Genomic DNA, 21,618 nt, shown 5'->3' with positions numbered 1-21,618 from the left:
ATAACTGGGTTGATGTCGAATGAGAGCGCCTTGGCCTAACCATCCAAAAGGAAAAAGGACAGCTTTTGAGAGGAAATTTAACAAAATATCAAATTACACACATCACATATAAAATATTACATATATGTTTGTGTCTTGTTTGTTTGTTTGTGTCTTTTGGCTTTTTCCCGGTTAGGGGTCGCCACAGCGGAACTCCGGTCCGCTAATGATTGGCAGTTGATTTTTACGTACCGGCTTGCCAGGCCTGATGCACAACCTTCAACGAAGGTATGCCCATTCAAGCATGTCTCCACGCAGAAGACGCTCTAGCTGAGAATCGAACTGGACAGCGTCTTACTGTGAGGCGACAACGCTACCGCAGCACCACCACCGCATTTTTATATAAAATATTATATATATAATATATAAAATTACATATCTTCAAAAAGTCTCTACAACAGCATCTCTTAGCCCTATGGCATTGTACATGTGGCTACGACTACAGAGCATCTTCCCCCACCTGATCTCACTAACTTTTTTCTCCCCTCTGCTTAACAGTTATGCAACTATCTCTTGCTGTCTTCACTCGACAGTATCCACAGCAGATGATATATTGTACTTTGTATATTTTGTATATAATGTATACTGCCTTCGTTATTCTAGCTAGAAATTTATAATATTGAATGTCTGTTTTTTTAAGTTATCATCTCTTTATGTATGTAGAAAATGTGATTGTATTTAAATTTCTTTTGTATGTGGAGCTTTTCTCCCCAGGTCTCCACTGAAAATGGGCACTTTTTGGCCCAGTGGATCATCCCAGTAAACAAATGCAAATCTTTCTTCTTGTTCTTTCGGCTTTTCCTGGTTACGGTGTCGATTTGCCAGCCCGGCGCCCAACCTTCCACATAAGGAACACACATGCACACGCTCACACCTAGGGCCAATTTAGAGTGTCCAATCTACCTACAGCATATATCTTTGGGATGTGGGAGGAAACCAAAGCACCCGGAGGAAACCCATGTGACCACAGGGAGGACATGCAGACTCCGCACAGAAGACACCCCAGCCGAGGATCAAACCAGTAAACAAATGCAAATAAATAATAAAAAATAAATAAATAAAATGGCACTTAAAAATGAAAGTAGAGTAAAACAGAAAATAAAAAACATTTGACACACTACTATAATGCTACAAATCATCTATTTTTTCCAACAGGTAGAATGTCTCTCTTTTCTACTAACCATACTCAAAGTGAGAAAAAGAAGAAACAGACAGATGTATGACCAATGATGAGAAGGAAGAAATATTTATCGACCAAATAGTCCTGCCGTCGCTGGCATCAGTTCTAACAGTTACCAACCAAGGGCCTCTTAAAATATGATAATGACTACAGCAACTTTAGAGATATCTGGACATGCACATTATTACCACTCAGGAGAATCTCACAATACTTAGTGTGTAGTTTGCCTCAGATTTTAAGGCATTTTAGAAATACTACAACATAGAGGTAGCTGAGAAGCACTGGAAACATGACCACAAAGAATGATCATATGGGATTGTGAAGTGTGAGAAGTACAGCAAAGTGGAAAATGTTAGTGTCTGCATTTCACTTCTAACATGCTTTCATAGCAAAAAGAAAATTTTGAGCCTCCTTCGATATGTATCGCTTAGCTTGCCTCCTGTCTAATATTAGAAAGTGTTGGCAGGGTTAGAAAAGTAAAATATTTGTTCTATGAGGAAATTTGGAACTCGTGGCTAATACTGAATGTCAAACAACAAAGCCAGGAGATATTAGTTAACAAAATTAATGCTGTAGTGTTCATTTCTAATTGGTCAGTTGCAGTTTTATAAATGCTACAATAATGTTGCTTTTAAGGAAAAAAGGTATAAAATATGGTGATTCTTGTAGTTCAAGGAGTAAGGATCTCAATTTCCTAGTATCCTACATATATGTCTTTCTGTCCAGTAAAGGAGATAGTTATACTCTGCTGAACTTTAATATGTTTTTGGCACCTCAACAATTTAGTGTTGTGCTAATCGGAGTTCTGAGCCGTTTGTGTGCTGCAGCATTAGAAATTGCCAGGGACCCCTAAACAGAGAGAGGTTTGCTGTCAAGCAAGTTTCTGGCGCATCATTATGCATTTTTTAAAATCTCAGCAGGGTTTAAAGTCTCTACAGGTTTACTATAACTTTTTTCACTAGTTTTAATTGCATGAATCAAAGAAATTTGACATCTGTGTGATCACTTATACTAACAAGCTTTAGGTATAACTGTCTGCTGATGGGGTTTTAATCAATATATACAAGGATATAGTGTTTTTCTTACAGGGACTATAATGCCCTAGTAGAAAGACTAGGAAATCCTTTCTCGATAGTGAGACTGGGTTCTAATAAAAAAAAATATAAAGAAAAATAAACAGAGAATCTCTTCACTGGGAATGTGAGTGACCCTCATTATAGACGCAGAACTATCCCCTTTGGTATGAGAGTGGGTTTTTATAATGGGCACCAGTACAAGTGGTTTTAAGGCGCTGAAGTATGGGACTCCAGACAGGCATATGTTTAATAAGTACGGTACAAACAGCTCAGTAAAATGGTCTGAACTCGCAAGAAATGCTAATGCTTCAGTTTCCAGAAAAAAAGGGTTATTTTGACAAGAAAATTTTAGAAAATCTAAACAATACACTGAAACAGAAGGGTAATAAGGTACCAGCCTCTTGTTGGTTAGCTTTTAATGAGTGACAAAAAAAAATCTAAAAAGAAGGAAAAGGAATCTGTAAAAGCTTAAAATATAACTCAGCGAGATTAAAACCACAGCATTTATTTTTTTTTTACTTTTCGCTAAAGTTGAGCTTTGAACAGATACTCCAAAGCAAACTGCTACATTGCAAAATGTGATAAATTGCAAAATATTTTTATATTTACAGTTGTAACCAAGTAAAAGATAAGGGTTATGATAATTGGAAGATTTCTGAGTTCATCTCATGACTGTCTCGCCATTGTTAAATAATCATCTTTGAATTAGAAGATTTGTGATCAGCACCACTAGTAACTTTATTTGTATACAGGTATCCATTGTATTCCATTGTACAGCTACATGTAATACTACATATGTGATTTATCTAGCCTCTCATGCCAACAATGTTCTTGTATTTATGTTGGAAAATCTGCAAGAAGGTTACGAGATAGGATCACAGAACATAGGTCAGAGATATGCAGGAAAGTTATTCTAACTCCTTAGCTCAACATATACAGGAGACCGATGATTCACATCAATTCCTGTTTCGGGTTATAGATGTTTTGTCAGCAAGTATTAGACATGGTGACTTGATTAATAGGTTGGATACTGAAGAATATGAATAGATTATTCACTTATAAGCTGGAGCGGCAACGGTGGTACAGCGGTTAGCATTGTTGCCTCACAGCAAGGGGTTCTCCGGTTTTATCCTCGGCTGGGGTGCCTTCTGTGTGGAGTCTGCATGCCCTCCCTGTGGTCTCGTGGGTTTTCTCCGGGGGCTCCAGTTTCCTCCCACATCCCAAAGACATGCTGTAGGTGGATTGGACACTCTAAATTAGCCCTAGGCGTGAGTATGTGTGTGTGCCTTCCGTAGAAGGTTGGGCACCGGGCAGGCAACTCGACACTGTAAAACTCTACTGCCAATCATGAGCAGACAGGTGATCTGCTGTGGCAACCCCTTACAAAAGCCGAAAGAAGAAGAAGATTAAAACCACAGCTGCAAGCAGATAACAGAACAATTAATATTTTACAAAAATGAGCAGAAGAAAAGTCCCATTCCTTGGGTATGTGACCTACAACACAGAGAAATTATCACCCAGCCAGAGTCATTTGATGATGACTGGTCTCAATTACTTTCTGCAAACCCCTCCCCACCCGTGCCTCAATAAGGTGACAGTTATTCCTCACCAAGAGGGAACGTAGAGGTGAGTTTAGCAGAAACCACTACCACTTCCTCAGATACAGTCCAGGTTACTTCTAGTCTCCCCTCTGGGTCAGGTTACAACACTAGATTTTGTCAACAATGACAACCTGCAATACCCTTAGATCAAATGTTAATGCATATAGCTAATAAAGAGAAACAACTGTATCACAAACATAAACATGGGGGAAATTAAAAATATTTCCTAATAAAATTCAGCCAGAAAAAAACTAGCACTCTGGGTAAAATTAAGCAGAATATTACTCAATTACCGGTCATAGCTGATGGGGAGGAATATCAGAGGAGATGTAACATTATTTATCTTGTTATTTGTTATTTCGATCATAAGATTCTTGAGTTTTAAAAATGCCAAATGACATCTTTAAAAGGAATTTCTTTAAACATTAATGGATTGAATAAATAATAATAAATAAATAATCCGTGTAAAAGGGCAAGCCTAATAAGATACATTAATCTACACAAGGCCAATCTAGTCTTCCTGCAAGAAACCCATCTCTTGAAAAAAGATATTGATAAACTAGCCACTAATAAGTATACAGTATTGGTTAGTTCAGAGCACACTCAGAAAAAAAGAGGAGTGGCTATTTCATGGAATAAAAGTATGCCCATTCCTAAAACCATTAAGTCTTATCAGGATGACAAAGGAATGTTTTGTATGGTTACAATACAAATTAATGGGAAGACTTACACTTTAATTAATGTATATTGGATACCTGGAATTGGTATTAATACAGTGAAACATCATATTGATAAGATCATATCATTCTCTGTAGGGGATATTATTTTAGCTGGTGATTTTAATTGTATACTACATGAAAGTGATACTACCACTATAAAGAAAAGAAGAATTACATCTAATGCAAAACATTTAATTGATTTTGCTAATTCTTATCATTTGAATTATATTAATAATCAGATAAGAGTCAAAATCATTACCATACATCTTTTTTTCTAACAGATACAAAACTTATTCAAAAATAGATAGGGTCTTTATTTCTAACCAGATGGTAACAGATTTAATTAATTCCAAAATCATTTCATGTCCTATATCTGATCATAACTCAATTGTTTTCGAATTCATGATAAAAAATACTCATAATGTTCAGATCAAAAGGATACCAGCATACTTAACTCAGCTAAAAGACTATAAAGAATATATACTTTCAGAAGTACAACATTTTCTAGACATAAATAATACTCCTGAAGTCTCCATTGTCTATGTTTGGGATGCCTTAAAATCATATCTATATGGACAAAGTATCAGATGGTATAATAACAAAAGGAAATCTTGGGATAAGGAATTGTTAGATATTCAAAGTAAACTAGACTCTTATAAACATAATAATAAAGAAAATATTATGGACAAGAAAGTTATTGAAGAAATAAACAAACTAAATGAGAAATACAAAGAAATTTTAACTCATAAAGTTAAAATAACTTTAGAGAAATACAAGTTTTGTCTTATTCAATAAGCCCCAAATACTTACATAGACTTAAAAATAAAACAAAAAGATTGAATAAACAAAACCATATCAAAGAAATCTTTTCTCTAAGGAAAAAGAAGAATGTTTCTAATATACCAGAAATACTGGATGAATTTAGAAATCACTTTCACAAGATTAACCATAACAACATTAACATGGAACCTAAAAATAAAATAAAGGAGTTTATAACCACAAACATGAATAAAAAGCTTAATAAACAACAGATTAAACTATTGGACAAGAGTATTTCATATACAGAAGTTATTACACAAATAAATAAGCTTAAATCAAACAAAGCACCGGGTAATGATGGTATTATACCAGAGATATATAAAATCCTTTCTAAAACTACATATTCATTAATACATAAGGTTTTTATTCTGGCCCAAACTGAGTTAATAACCCCCCCCATCTTGGCAATATACATTTATTTCACCAATTTTAAAACCTAATAAAGATCCAACTAGATGTTCTTCATATCGACCCATCTCATTACTTAATGTTGATTATAAAATGTTTATGAGTATTTTTGCTGATAGATTGAAGACAATTATCCCCGGCATTATGGACATAGATCAGACGGGCTTCATTGTAAATAGAAATACTTTTGATAATATAAGAAGAACTTTAACATTAATTGATTTTGCAAATAGGAAAAAGAAAGATTTAACACTTATTAGTCTTGATATAGGTTCAGCATTTGATTCAGTAAGTTGGGACTATCTGTTTACCTTACTGAAATGCACAAATTTCTCTGATGCATTTGTAAATTTAATTGAGCATTTATACAAAGGAACGCTGGCTTATATTAAGGTAGGAACATATGTTTCACAAAAATACCCATTCTTAAAGGTACAAAGCAAGGATGTCCACTTTCTCCACTATTATTCACTTTAGTAATGGAGCCTTGGGCTAATTTGATTAGAAACAGTACTGACATAGAGGGTTTTGAAATAGAAGAAAATACAACATCAAAAATTCAACTTTTGCAGATGATGTTCTAATTACATCAGCAGGATCCAATTCTTCTATGCAGTCTTTATTTGATAAAATGATGAATTTTAAAAGTATTTCTGGTTTAATATTCAATGAAGAAAAACTAAAATACTACCTATATATACACGAAAAAATACTCTCATTAGTGATTTTACTAAATATGTACCCAACTCAGGTCAGATAACTTATTTAGGTATAATACTATCTAAAGATATTAAATCTATTATATATAATAACTATAATACCTGTTTTCTTAATATACAAAATCTTTTTAATACCTGGAATAATATGTTTTTACTATGGAGGAGAGACTTACAATTATTAAAATGATAATATTCCCCAAGATTTTATACTTAATACAATCAATAATACTTTCACCTACAAAAATAACTATCAAGAAACTGAATACACTAATGTTAAATTTCTTATGGGCACCTAATAGACCTAGGATTGCATTAAAGAAACATACTAATAGCTGGTCTCAAGGGGGTATTTCTTTTCCAGACTTTAATTTATATATTATCTCTTCTATTATAAAAGTTATTACTTTATTAATAGATCAGTCATATGTCGCAAAATGGAAAGATTATTGGGAGCTAATTAGTATGCACTTCATGAAAATCTCCTTAACACATAAAAATATGATTATAAATAACTCCATGTTGTGGTTGCTAAAGGAATTTTGTACTTCATCTATTACACCTAAACATATGGTCTGTTACCCATTAAATATTATTATTAGTTATCGTAACTTTATATTCATGCACCCTAAGTATAGGGAATGGAATTTTATTGTATTCCCTATAATTTATACTCAGGGTATGCTTATGTCATCTACTTCTGAAGGAGCTCATTTAGCTATAGATAATAATCTAAAGTACTGGTATCAGCTGATATCTGATAATAAAGTTAAAAATCTAGATTTCTTAAAACAAGAATTTGATCTAAGAGAAACTTGCTGGTTAGAGGTTCAGATCTTTAGACAACATCTCATTGATAGAATAGATCTAATGTCTATAACAGTTAAAGAATCTATTCCAAAACTGATTGATTACTTGATAATAAATTTACAGCATAAAGTTTCTGATAAAGGTAAACTTTCATATATACATAAAATTATCAGACAAGAAACTTTTTACAATGTAGATTCATACTGGAATTATTTCACCTCTATTAATGGGGACCCACCAACTCAACAAGATAAACAATATATATTGGAATCTGCTTATAGAACTACATCTTCCATTGTCTGGAGACTTTATACATGGAAATTTTTACATAGATCTTTTATACACCTTTGATGATGAATAAAATTAATAATAAAGACAATCTATGTAAGAGATGTAATGTAGAAATTAATGCTGACTGGGCTCATATGTTTTATGACTGTATGAAGTTGAAAGAATACTGGAAGTCAATTAATGAATTTTGCAGGCTCTTTTACAGATAATTTCATTATTTCTAAGTCTCTTATATTATTCAACACACCTGTACCTCAATGTGTTAAAAGATTAAGCTTCCCTTGTTATGGTCTATCCTAGCAGTGGCTAGGAAAATAATAACTAGAAATTGGATTTCAGATACACCTCCTTCGTTCAATGAATTTAAAAATGTTATGAATATAATGTGTCATATGGAAATAAGCACAATTAGAATGAGAACAACTAGAAAAACATCACATTTTATTGTATGGGATAATTTACAAAATTTGTTAAAAAAATTCTAATTTCAATAGCACAGTATTTTAGTTTAATTAATTGATCTGATTGTAGTGGATGTCTTTGTAAATACTTTAGTTGTTTTGTTGAATATTATAATACCTATTTTTAATTATTTGTATAAAATTGTTATATTTCTCTTATATGTTAAAACAATAAACTTGTTTTGAAAAAAAAAAAAAAAACAGTAGTTGCAAGCAAATATACCATAGAAGGATAACCCAAAACAGTTTGTATGAAGAGGGGTTAGGTCCTAGGCCTTTACCAAGAGGGGAAGGAGGGAGGGAAATCTGTACTGCAGCTGTATTAGCACTCGAACATCTACATTTATGGTAGGTACAAAACTGTACTATGTTCATCGTGCATACAGCTGCAGTAATAACATATGGGTAGAATCCCAAAGCTACGCACAGGGTGGTAGGCACTAGGTAAAACTGGGATGAGCCAGAATGCCCTGCAAAACAGCAGTAGCAAAGCCTGCTCTAGTTTTGGAATATAAAGGCAGGTGGTAGTGTCTTGTGAAGGTATGTACAGAACTCCAAGTGGCTGCCTCCAAAATATCTTTGGTAGGAACTCCTCTGAGGAAGGCTGTAGAGGTAGCTGTGGCCCTGGTGGAATGGGATCTGATGCCCGTAGGGACAGATTTTCCATGATAGGAGTAACAAAACCGTATGCAGTGGCCTATCCATTTTGAAATTGTCTGTTTGGTCACTGGCTTCCCTTGAGCTCCTACAGCATAGGACACAAAAAGTTGTTCTGATTTCCTAAAAGGCTTTGTTCTGTCCAAATAATAACGAAGCTGTCTATGGATGTCTAAAGAGTGTAGTAGACTTTCCCCTTTGTTTTGAGGAGTGGGGTAAAAGGTAGGCAAGTGTATGGCTTGATTTAAAGCTACCCTGGATACCACTTTAGGCATAAATGATGGGTTGGTTCGAAGGGAAACCCTGTCCTGATGGAAGATGAGAAAGGGCTGCACAGCCATGAGGGCTTATAGTTCCGAAACCCTACGAGCTGAGGTAATGGCCAGAAGGAAGGCTGTTTTCCAGGACAAATGTTGCAAATCTGCTGAGGCAGCTGGTTCAAAGGGAGGCAATGTTAATTTTTCTAGAATATAATTAAGATCCCAGGCTGGCACTGGTTGTTTCCTTGGTGGTCTTATATTTTTAGCCCCTCTGAGGAACTGTCTTAAGAGTGGGTGAGAGAATAAGGGTAGATCCGTGTTGAATTCTGCAGAAATGGCTGAGGCATGGATTTTTATGGAGGAAAATGAAAGTCCACTGTTCAGCAGCTCAGCTAGATACTGTAATACCTGAGGCAAATTTAGTTTTGTAGGGTCCTGGCCTTTTTCTCATTCCAAGAGCAAAACCGTTTCCATTTTGCTGAGTAAGCCTTTCTAGTAGATGGCCTTCTGGCCTCCAAAATGACATCCTGTACCTCTTTGGGGAGTAAGGTCTGTTGAGGTGTTAAGGAATTTTCCATGCAGCGAGATTGAGTGTTTTCAGCTGACTGTGAAGAGTTTTGTAGTTGTGCTGAGTCAGCAGAAGAGGCATTAGGGGTAGGGACCAGGAAGGAGTATGTGTTAGGCTCCTCAGGAGTGGGTACCAGTGTTGTCTTGGCCAGTCTGGAGCAATCAGTATCATCTTTGGTCTCTCTGCTCTTGCTTTCAAGAGCACCTTGGGCAGAAGAGGCAGAGGTGGGAAAGCGTAAACTGTCCATGCTGTCCAACTGAATGAAAGGGCGTCCACTCTCCAGGCCTTTGGGTGAGAGGTCCTTGAACAAAACTTTTCCAATTGATGATTCCTGTGGGAGGCGAAGAGATCTATGTCTGGCCTCCCCCACGCTTGGATTATCTTTGTTAACACTTGAGGATGCAATCTCCATTTGTGTGGATCTGTCATATTTCTGCTTAGATTGTCTGCCAGCGTGTTTTCCAAACTGGCAAGTACTGTGCTTGAAGTTCGATTTGCCATTCCAGAGCCAAGTTCCAAAGTGTCATGGCTAGTCTGCACAGGGGATATGAATGTGTTCCTCCTTGTTTGTTTATGTACCACATAACTGTGGTGTTGTCTGTTCTTATCAATAATTGACCTGGATGCAGGAGGTCCTTGAAAGCTGTAATTGCATTTATTACTGCTAGCATTTCTTTTTGATTGATGTGAAGGTGCTTTTCCTTTTGGGACCATTTGCCCTGAATGCACCTGTCTGTCATGTGCGCCCCCCCAGGCATAATCTGAGGTGTCTGTTGTGATGACTTGATTTGCTTGAGGCTTGCAGAATGGGAGACCTGTGTTTGTTTGACATGCTTGAGCCCACCATAGAAATTCCTTTTGCAAACATGGAATTATTGGTATTATTCTTTCCAAACTGTGGCTGTGTTGAGACCATAGATTTTTTAGGTACCATTGAAGTTTCCTCATATGCAACTTTGCACATGGGATTAAAAAAATGCAAGATGCCATTAAGCCCAGAGCCTGCAGGATTTTCCTTGCAGTAAGCCTGGTACAATTTGCTAGCATTTTGAAGTACTGAGTTAGTTGCCTCTGCTTTTCTGGCATAAGATAGGCCATCTGGGTGTTTGTGTCCAAGTTGGCACCCAGGAAAGTTGTTTTCTGAGCTGGTGTTACCCTGGATTTCTCTTTGTTGATCGTGTATCTCAGAGCATTCAGTAACCGTGTTGCATAAGCCAGATGTTCCAGAAGTATGTGCTTGCTGTCCGCTTGGATCAGGCAGTCATCCAAATAAGGGTAAATTTGTATCCCTTGAAGTCTGCAGTAGGCAATTACTGATGCCAGGCATTTTGTGAATACTCAGGGCGCAGTAGATAAGCCAAAGGGCAATGCAGAGAATTGATAGTGGATTGAACCTGCAAGAAATCTGAGGTATCTTCTGCAGCTTTGTCTGATTGGGACATGCAGGTATGCCTCCTTGAGGTCCAATGTTACCAGCCAAAACCCCTTGCCCAGCATGGGAAGAAGCTGCTGTAATGTGAGCATCTTGAATTTTGGTACGAGTAAGAATGTGTTTAGGATGGATAAGTCCAAAATGGGTCTCCAGTCGGTTCCTTTCCTTGGTACCAGAAATAGCCTGGAATAAAAACCTTGACCTTGTTCGTGAGTCGGTACCTCTTGAATAGCTTTCATGTCTATGAGCTTTGAAATTTGTAGTTGTGCCTCTGCCCTTTGATTGTGTGGCAGGTTTGGCATGCCTCTCATTTTTGGAAGAGTGTGAAAATGAAATCTCTAGCCTCTGTTTATAACATCCAGGATCCATTTGTCTGTTGTGACCATATGCCAATTTCTTGTAAATAATGCCAGCTTTCCTCCCAAGGGTGCTGCCAGCTGAAACTTGCTTGGCATGGAAAGGAGGAAGTCATTGGGTTTCTTTCCTGTATTGCTGTGCACAGTTTTCGCCACCTCTTGGTGCTGGAGCTTGCCATTGCCTGCCTCTATAAGATCCTTGTGATTGACCTCTGCCCCTTGTGCGCCTATATCTACCTCTTTGGGGCCTGTCCGTGGCTGGAAAGGACCAGTTTTTTGAAGGCCAATTTCTGCTAAAACGTGGTGGTTGAATCTGTAGAAAAGCTTTGACAGTTTGCATAGATTTGGCTTTTTCTTCCATTTTCCATAGTATCTCCTCAGCATTAGTACCAAATAGCACATCCTTTTGTAAAGGATCATCTAGCAACTTAGCTTTCACATGATCAGGCAAGATTTGTTCCCTAAGCCATGCATGCCTACGAATGACTGATCCTGTAACTGCAGCTCTACTTGAGGCCTCTAGGGCATCATAACCACATTGTAAGGTGTGTTTACCCACTTGTTCTGCACTATGCATCATATCCTGCAACTCCTTCAAATCTGGTTGTTCAGGTTGAGACATTTTATTTCTTAATTGTGATAACAGAAACTGCTGGTATTTAAGCATATGAAACTGACAATTTAAGGCCCTCATGGCTAGGGTGGCCGAGGTATATACCTTTTTCCCCCACCTTTCTAAGGATCTTGACTCTCTTCGGAAGGTAGTGGATTCTTAGCAGTAGAGGCCTTCATTCCCTTGGGGCCTTGAGAAATGGTTTCAGGGTCAGCATTATGGCTTTTGAAAAGAAATTGGTGAGAGTTAGGAACTCTGTAGTACCTATCAGGCTTGACTGGGGCAGGAGGCAGGGAATCCGGCTTAAGGCAAGCCTCCGAATAAACATCATCAAGTACATCCAAGACAGGAGGTATCGCCAGAGGCCTGTGTTGAGGTAACAAAAGAAATTCCCTCAGTCTTTTCTTGGAATCAGAAAAGTCTTGGCCTTCACAATGGAAGTGTTCCCTCAAAGTGTGCAAGGTTTCCCCAAAAGAATAATCCTCAGGGGGAGATACAGAAGGAATGGATTGCTCTGCATCAGAATCTTCAAAAGGGGAGTAAGATTGCTCTTCTACATCAGAGTGTTCTGAAAAAATGGAGCCCTGATCAGAAGAGGGAGAATCTTCCTCCACTCTGGGGCTCTTGTCAGGAGGGGATTGGGAACCCCTGATAAGAGTAATTAAATCCTCAGCCATTTTAAGCATCTGTTTTTTAGGCATGGGGCTTGTGGATGGGTCCTGTGCAACAGGCCTCTTGGGATGCCTGGCTGATTTGGACTTGGTAAAGGCCTTAATGGAAAAGGAAGATTAGGGTCTAAAGACACCATGGGTGGAAGTGGACCTGTCCACATTAGGAGACTCAACACTCACAGTGGCTTCGGTGGTTGTAGTCTGGGTATGGGCCGAGGTACCTGCGGTCTCGGGTACAGAAGACCCCGCCAAGGAAGTGTCGTCGGTAGTCAGGGACTGCATAGGCGTCTCGCTGAGAACCGGACCACGTGTAGCCGGTTTTGGCGTGGTGTCGGTGGAGGCCGCGGTCCTCGCGTGTCGGTCCTTGTCCTTGCATTTTTTGGACAAAACGGTAGTCGGAGTCTCCGACGACATTTTATAATCAAATGCTTTACCAAATAAATGTTGGGCGAACTCCGCCCGACGCTTGATAGTGCGTTTATTGAAATTAGCACAAAAGCGACAGCCCGAGACGTCGTGGTCTGGGCCTAAACAAGGTATGCAAAGGGAATGGAAATCCTTATGCGGTATTTGCTTCCCACAAGAAATACAATTGTTAACTTTTTCTGACATCGGTCTGAGGCAAGAAAAGTTTCCCCAACGGGGTACTTAGCTTTAATGAAGACTTCAGTTTCCAAATTTTTCGTAAATTCAGGAGCTGGCCGACCGGCACTTGCGAACTGCTTCTGCTTCGGGCACCGTGCGGCAAAAAAGACTGAAGAAAATGGCATCGGCTGTGTCTTATATACTCCTGCCTCTCTGACGTCAGGAAAAGAAGCGACAACAACCGACGCCGGACCTAGACTTTGGAATTCGGCCGACCGAGGGACCGCCTGACGGCAGAGAACCCATATGTTATTACTGCAGCTGTATGCATGATGAACATCAAGAAGTATCATAGAGTATGAGTTTGTGTTGCTGAAGTCATGGTTTCAGTGTCTATATACATCAGGGGGGGGGGTTCTGCAGTGTAATCCCGGTACTCGTGCCAAAATTATCACAGTCTGTGCTATCCTACACAATATCATCCTGCAAAAACAGCTGCAACAGGAACACCAAGTGCTAGAAGCAAACCTTCCATCACCACCGGCAAGGTCATCACAGCCACATGCAGGTGAGGAGTGAGAGGGGGAACCACCCTACGCTGTGGGTGTAGGTAGACGTAGGCATGCACAATATGCCCTCACCCTGGCCAAGAGGCAATGGATAGCACATGTGCTGACCACCTAAGGGTTACAACTTTCATTCTATGCACATACATACATACATACATACAGAAAAAACCTGATGCCAGGCAACACTCACAACCTTTACTTACCCATGTAACGGCTGTGCATTGCTAACATCAGACACAGTCGGGTCTGAGTGACACATTTGTAACTACAGGGCTATCAAGGTAAGTGTTGAACCTTTACTAGGAAAAATAAATGTGTAATAACATGAATGCATGGCAGATACCACATACTGTTACTTGAAAATGTACCTAAGTAGAATGTGTGTAAGTTGTCCAGCAATGACATCAATATGTGACAAGAATGACTTGTGTAGACAAAGATATATTTATGCAGTTTATCAGCAAACATGCCTCCTGCATCTAAAATTCCCAGAACAGGAAAAGCAGTTCAAAGTCTGCTTATGCCTACATTCTCAGAAGTGGAGCAATAAGCCTGAGTGATGTATCAACAATCACAAGGTAGCAATCACAACACTAAAATGCTGTAAGAAATTGGAAATAATTTCCAAATGACATCACCAATACACATCCTAAGCACTCTAACTATACACCCTATGCATCAGACAATGCACATATGTAACCCTGAAGCCAAAAAGATAGAAACAAGGTGATGCAGATAATATCAAATGGCCACTGAGACAGAAAGATCTGCAACCTTCATTTATGCCTCATGTAGCTGGTATGTGTGGTTGTCTGTATGGGCACACAATGTGAAATGTGTTTGTTAGTGTCTGCATAAACACAGCAAGCTCTGTGCTAGCATTACGTCCTGGCATGTTGGACAAGTGTGAGCCGTGCATGATAGAGGCATCAGTTCATCACTGTCACCACCCACTGTGAGAAATGGCTCTGCCAGGGGTTGCACTGCCATGTCCATGCCCATGGTCAGATGTGGTGCTACCTGAAAGTGAGCAATGTCTGCTAGACGAGCTCTCCTCACAACTATGCCCAGATCAATAACCCCATGGCTTACAATGTCTGGGTGTGACACCTCAACCACTGATGGAGCAGTGGAAGTAGTGCCACTACAGCAGCGGGAGGAAGAACAGCCAGATGATGCTGCTGACCTACGACCACATGGATGCTGCCCCCCCCCCCCCCAGCAAACATTCCATCATGGACACAGCATGTTCCACTATGTGATTCATCCAAGTCACTGAATCGGCTGCACGGTGGATGCAGTCACGCAAATCAGCTTGTGCCACATCCAGAACCCTAAGCAGGTCCTCGAAGGCCCTAGTGTGCCTCTATGATAGCCCTAAATATAAGTCATGTGGTATGTAGTGACACACCAGCAGCAAGTGGAGGGCGGACTACAGGCCTCCTCTGAGCATCCCTACCAACCTTCCTGCATGGCAGCTCACCCACACTTGGCTACAGACAAAGTCAATTGCCACTGAAACCGCTCTAACCACAGTACCCTTACCAACTGTGTCACCCTCAACCTGTCCACTATCTGAGGACTTAGTGGAATGGGTATGTGTAGGCATACTGACTGTGTTTGAAGGAAATCCAGGGGATGTGTGAGTCACAACCTCAATGCCAGATTCAACTCCTGCACCCCTGGACTGTGCTTCTGTTTGGCCAACATCATCAACATCAGAGCCTACCTATACTCTGATATCAGGTGGTAGGAGTCCTACACTTCCACTGTCAGGATCACCTATGATAGTAAGCAAGAAACACAGGAATAAAATTACTACGCCTCTAAATATTAACCCAAAATATAGGAACAAAAAAGTAACACTGGTCAAGTAATCACAGATGCTACAGCAATACAAACACTTATTACACCCTCCTCACACATACAGAATATCTAAACAATGCTTAGTAATAAGCAAATAAACATAGGCTTACATGTGCAGATTTCTCAACACTTTGCAGGGAGGATGGGCCCAGAAGAAATGAAGCAAGGAAAGGACAGCAATTAGACATCACAATGGGAATAACATAGGGGACAGCGAATACACAATTCCCTATATGCCCTTAAAGAAACGGTTGTAACAAACATTTCTGAGTCTATAACTGTATAACTTATCAATAGGTACAGATAGAAAAAACATGCATCACAGGAAATAGTAATCAAATCATCATTTTAGCCTACAAAACAATATAAATGTTGTCATATGTAAGCTTCCCTAGAATCTGCTCCTGGGACACACTTGTCCACCTATCACAACAGCACCAACATCAAGTGTATGGTGTGCAGTCTTCAGTGAGCTGTCTGGATCTCCGACAGTGGACAGGAACTCCTCATTTGGTGTCAGTGATGGCTTGGTAGCAGGACCACAATGTGTAGCCAGCTGTTCTCAGGCTATTACAGCCGCCATCCTCTGTGCTGACCCTTTTGTCAACATGAAGCACTTGAAATACACTTTTCATTTAGTACAACAGAACATTAGGTGGCTCCCTCACCTCCACCATACAAAGACATGCATCTGCAGAAAATTGGCTTTGTTCCAAGTCGGACTTTCCCAGTAAACAAATGATAAATAAATCATATCAGTGGCTCGATGCCACAACTGGTCATAATTGAAGTCGTGGCCACCAACTACGTTTATATCATTGACTAAATGAATCCAATTCTTCTTTCTAGCAGCCATAACCCCACGGCCTTTCTCAAAGAGAAAGGATCCATGCTGACTCAGACCCAGAATTATGACCTCTTTCTCAGAGTCAGTGAAAGAGGAGTTTAGTAGATTTGTAGGCTTAGGTGTCATAATCCTATGGTACATAAAACAAAGAAAGGTGGAACACATTAATATAACATAAGTAATGTATTTGTTCACAAAAACAATTAGTTTGTGTACCCTTTTGTCAACATGAAGCACTTGAAACACACTTCTCATTTAGTACAACAGAATGTTAGGTGGCTCCCTCACCTCCCCCTCCCACACAAATGAAGGTTTGTACAAACCAAGGAAAACCACACAAGTAATGTATATGTTTTAAACAAAATTATAAGGCTTTCTACACATTTTCAAAATAAAACTCTTGAAACACACTTCTCTTTTTTGAAAACAGAACTGTATGTGGCTCCCCCCTACACACACACAAACAAAAGCTTAAAAAAAACAAAGAATACCACATAAGTAACATACATATGTTTTCCACAGATTTATCAGAATGTCTCCACTTTTTCAACAGAAAAGTCAATGTATGAATGTCAGTCACTTTTCACTATGCCCACCACTCCTGTGGAGGTTGCTCTGGGCCATCGAGCATAACACCAGTGACAGTGGCACGTACATTACATTTCACTCCAATAACAAAGAACAGTTGGTTTCGGGAGGAAAATCAACAACCGGCACCGGGGAAACCTCCGGGACCGAAGTACGTGGTAAAGCGGTGTCCTCAGCCTGGAGTGGTTGAATTACCGCCTCCGAAGAGGCCGATGCACTCGCGGTAGGCTTGGGTGTGGTATCGGTGGACGACGCGGGCCGAGGATGTCGGTCCCCGTCCTTACGCTTTTTGGAAATATGTGCTGTCGGTTGTTCCGACGGCATGATATAAGCGTAATTTTTGCCAAAAAAGTCTTCGGCAAATTCTGCCCGGCGCCTGAGTGTGCGCTTATTAAAGCAAGCACAGGCAGCACAGGCCGAGATGTCGTGGTCTGGGCCCAGGCAGGGAAGGCAGTAAGAGTGGAAGTCCTTATGAGGTATTTGTTTACCACAAGACAAACAATTGTTAACCTTTTCAATTTTTTCTGACATCAGCTGAGGCAAGAAAAATGTTCCCCAACAGGGTACTTAGCTTTTTGATGACTTCGGTAACTGAAAACACAGGAGCTGACCGACCGGCACTTGCGAACTGCTTCTACTTCGGGCACCGTGCGGCAAGAAAGACTGAAGAAGATGGCGTCGGCGGATGCCTTTATACCCCAGCTGCTCTGACGTCGGGGAGTAGGCGACATCGGCCGACGCCGGACCCGGACTTTGGAATCCAGCCGACCGAAGGGCTGCCTGAGGCAGGACAACCCATATGTCAGGACTGCAGTTGCATTCTTGAAGGACATCAGTGCAAAAGCAAATATTAAGCATGCAGTTATGCTATCTCACAAATGTAAATGCCTACCAAAATTGCCTATGCCAACAGTGAGGTAAAAGAAATGCATATAGATAAAAAGTTCCATTTCTCCTGGATATATAAATACTTTTGTTAAAGTTTAGAAAATCTAAAATGTCCTTGAATAATACAAGCATACCTTAGAAAAATTAAGCCTTCTCTGCAGAGACATCACATTCACAGGAAAACCAATCATCTGCTTCGTCCAAATACACAAGTCTCCTCACCTTCAAGTTCCCTAGTTACATGGTTACCTTTGTGGATTCAGCCCTCTGAGCACTGTGAAGATGCAAATGAAGTGCGAAGTCATTAGAATTGCTGAATACCAAACTTCTGACTTTGTGTAACAGATGTAAACATATTGTAGCCTCTACGCCATTTTGTTAAGTGATAATGACTTGCAACTGTGAATGATTAGTGAGAGTGAAGGGAAACAAAACAGCAATTCAGCCACCCTTCCTTCCAGTGGGTAAGTCAGGGAGGATACACTTTCAAAGTGTGGAACTAACTAGAAATTTAAATAAAACAAAACACCAAATGTGTATAATTTTTGTCCACAATAGCACAGGCCTCTAGCCTTTGATTAAAACTGTTGTTCATTGTTATGTAATTTTATCACACATTAAAAGGAAAATGACGGAAAATGACGAAAAATGCACTAAAAACTGCATGCCTGACAGTGATAGATAAAGGAAGAATAACCAGAATATAAACATAAGACAGAACTGTATTTCTGCAAACATATTCAGAAATTCTTGTGTGATCACTCATTGCAGTAAATATGTTAGCCATACATGTACAACCAAGTGAGAATGTCCAAGTGTATGAACTGCTAATAATAGAGATGAAATGTAAATTGCTTTTATGTACAATTTGATTGCTGCTGCAAAGCTGTGTGGCAAAAAGAGAGAAACACTGCAAATGTGGTCTGTAATTGTATTAGTCCGATGGTTCATATTCAGAGCTGTGAAACTGTTTAACCTTGGTTTCACTTTTTATATCATTTCCATTTTTAGGGGTAGCTTTACCATTTGCGCTGCTTGTGGCTTAGCACAAACACAGTTAAGTGCATACAAATTTACTGGCAGTTGCCTTATGAAGAGCAAACATGCTTAGTGGCAGTTAGCAACATGGATGGTAATGACCGTAGAAATTACACCAGTTACACAACTGTCTGCGTAGCACAAGCACGGCCGGCCTTAGGCATAGGCGAACTAAGCAACCGCCTAGGGCGCCGTACAGGCCGGCTGTGTAAAGGGCACAATTTGTAAGTATTTATTCATTTTAATTTATTTTTCTAATTTGGTGGGCAGCAAAACGATAGGGGGAGGGGCGAGCACACTCCCACTTTTATAGCTGCAGCCTGCAGGTTCGCCAGGAAGTTTTAACAATCAAATGACGAGTCTTTTCCTTTAAGAGGAACATGCGTGCGTCTCATACATGCACGCCAACGTAGTCGCGCAGTTAAAGTAGTAGTAAAGTTACAAGACGGGTTAAGTCTACGTGTGCGCATGGCCGTTCATTTTAAGAAGAAAGAAAGTAAGTAAGTGTGTGTGTGTGTGTGCATGTCTAATGACCGTGTGAGTGAATGTGTGTGTGGTTTTGGGGGGGTTATCAGACTGCCACACTTCACTCAACAAAAGAGCAAAACATACCACACTAGCTGAGGGGGGGAACCACTACACACTAATAATTTTAAATGGCAGTTAAACATAATGTGAATGGCAGAAATGACGACACCAGAGAGTACAGTTAGCATTATGCCTCTATGGCAATTAACAAAGACATGGTCAGGAGGCAGCACTAGACTCCCAGAGTACATTTAACAACATGCATTAATGACACATAAAGACGTGGTCAGGGACCAGAGATTGCACTTAACATATGCCTTAATGGCACTTAACAAAGATGTGGTTGAGGGGAACATTAGACATGAGGAATTACTCTTAACATTGTCCCTTAATGGCCTTAAATGAAGATATGGTCAGGGAGAACACTAGGTACCAGGGGTTACACTTAATATTGTGCCTAACAGCACCTAACTAAGACAGGAGTTGGGGAGGAAGGACTAGTCACCAGTGATAATTCTTTAACAGCATGATCTTAATGACACTTTAAAAAAAAATGAAAGAAAGACAATGTGGATGGGGGGTACAACTAGACACCAGGGATACTCTAATTAGAGTGCTTTAAAGACAGTAAAAGGGATTCAGTCCCTGTACCCTCCCACCGAGGATACTAGTCTTCTGTGCCACCACTGATCAAGAGGGATAACCTGGAAGTAACAGCTAAGACTTTAAAGATAAATCAATACATAACAAGGAGGGGAGAGGCTACAGACCCTGCACTCTTGACTTCAAAAACTGCATTATCAACCCATGACACTAACTGAAAAGTCATTATAAAATATTTTTTTCTGTTATAACAGAAAAAAGCAATTCTGTGATATAATGAGAATCCTGGTCATTATATTAGCTCTGCAGCAGTTCATGAATTTTGAGGGTGAAAGAGACAGGGCACATATAAGCATACCTCTCAACCTCATAGTGCAAATATCTAGAAAAAGTCAAAATTAATGGTGGGATAAAGATACACAGTCCCGGGCAGATTTTAATTATTATTCCTAGAAATTTAGAAAGGCACTAGAAGAACAGCTTTTGCATTAGAATGCATTGATGTGATATACCATGCAAGAATCAAGACCATAAAAACAAATCACATTAACACTGCATACTGGCTCCATTACATTTTCTTTTGCAAAAAATTGAAAAAATAAAATATAACTGGCATGTTTGCTCTTGTTTACATTAACCATACCTTATAACATATGTCCTTTCAGTCATCCCCTCTATTCCTTACATATTCCCTCCTTGTAGAACCCCACACCATTTCAACTTAACTTTCCCTTTATTATTCCCCCTTAGTGTTCTGTAAAATCCTTTATTCCCCCCTCTTAAGTTCACATTTACTCTTGGTTAATTTTCACACAAATCCTTTTCTATCAACTTTCAAAGTAAAAAGTGCAATATTTAAAATCTATCCCTATTTTTCAGCCATTGCATCCACATTGTTAGGCTTTGTCCAGATTTTTTTGCAATAAGAGGTTGACAGGTATGCATACCTCTCAACTGTCCAGATTTTTGCCTCATATTGTTGGCCTATTCCTCATAATATTTGTGGTGTTCTGACAAATCACTGAGGATTTAAATAACTAAATGTCATAATTTGAGTTTCACCCTTCATTTCCTTCAGAAAATGCACGCTAGGACAAATGCTGTTATTGTAGCAACTTTGTAGGTCTATAAAAGCAATATTTATAATCTGCCCCTGTTTGGGGGCCTTTGTCCCCCCATAATTTTAGCCTTTGTTCAGATTTCTTGAGCCGAGAGGTTGAGAGGTATGGAAGCATGATATGTAGTGCCCTAGTTGCTGATTATTTGGTGCATTTTAAGGGGGATAGGGGTTTTGCATTCCATAGTGTGCCCTCCTTTGTTTAGGATACCTAATAACTATGAACTTGTTGCTTTCTCAGTCATCCTCTTTTGCAATATCACCAGCTTACCATTTTTGTTCTTTAATGTAATGCAGGCAATTAATTCTTCA

At 39.4% G+C, this 21,618-nt stretch overlaps 1 protein-coding gene across 3 annotated transcripts in view; it reads right to left on the bottom strand.

Moving 5' to 3' along the window:
* Window positions 1-21,618, bottom strand: part of FAF1 (Fas associated factor 1) — a 5,915,525-nt gene that overhangs the window by 5,724,287 nt on the left and 169,620 nt on the right. Inside the window, exon 1 of one of the 3 annotated variants that reach the window (XM_044055942.1) lies at window positions 18,155-18,249. The exons of 1 other annotated variant lie outside the window; for it this stretch is intronic. In XM_044055942.1, the coding sequence (XP_043911877.1) occupies window positions 18,155-18,211 (57 nt within the window). In that variant the 5' untranslated portion in view covers window positions 18,212-18,249. Of the gene's footprint in view, window positions 1-18,154; window positions 18,250-21,618 lie in introns of those variants that run through there. One more of the 3 variants, XM_044055945.1, reaches the window with a different exon arrangement.

Source organism: Protopterus annectens, chromosome 14.part0 (assembly GCF_019279795.1).
Source record: "Protopterus annectens isolate FY-2018-M chromosome 14.part0, PAN1.0, whole genome shotgun sequence".
In the NCBI taxonomy this organism is placed as follows: domain Eukaryota; kingdom Metazoa; phylum Chordata; order Ceratodontiformes; family Protopteridae; genus Protopterus; species Protopterus annectens.
The sequence above is the reverse complement of the archived record's forward strand: the minus strand, read 5'-3'. Positions and strand labels throughout refer to the sequence as shown.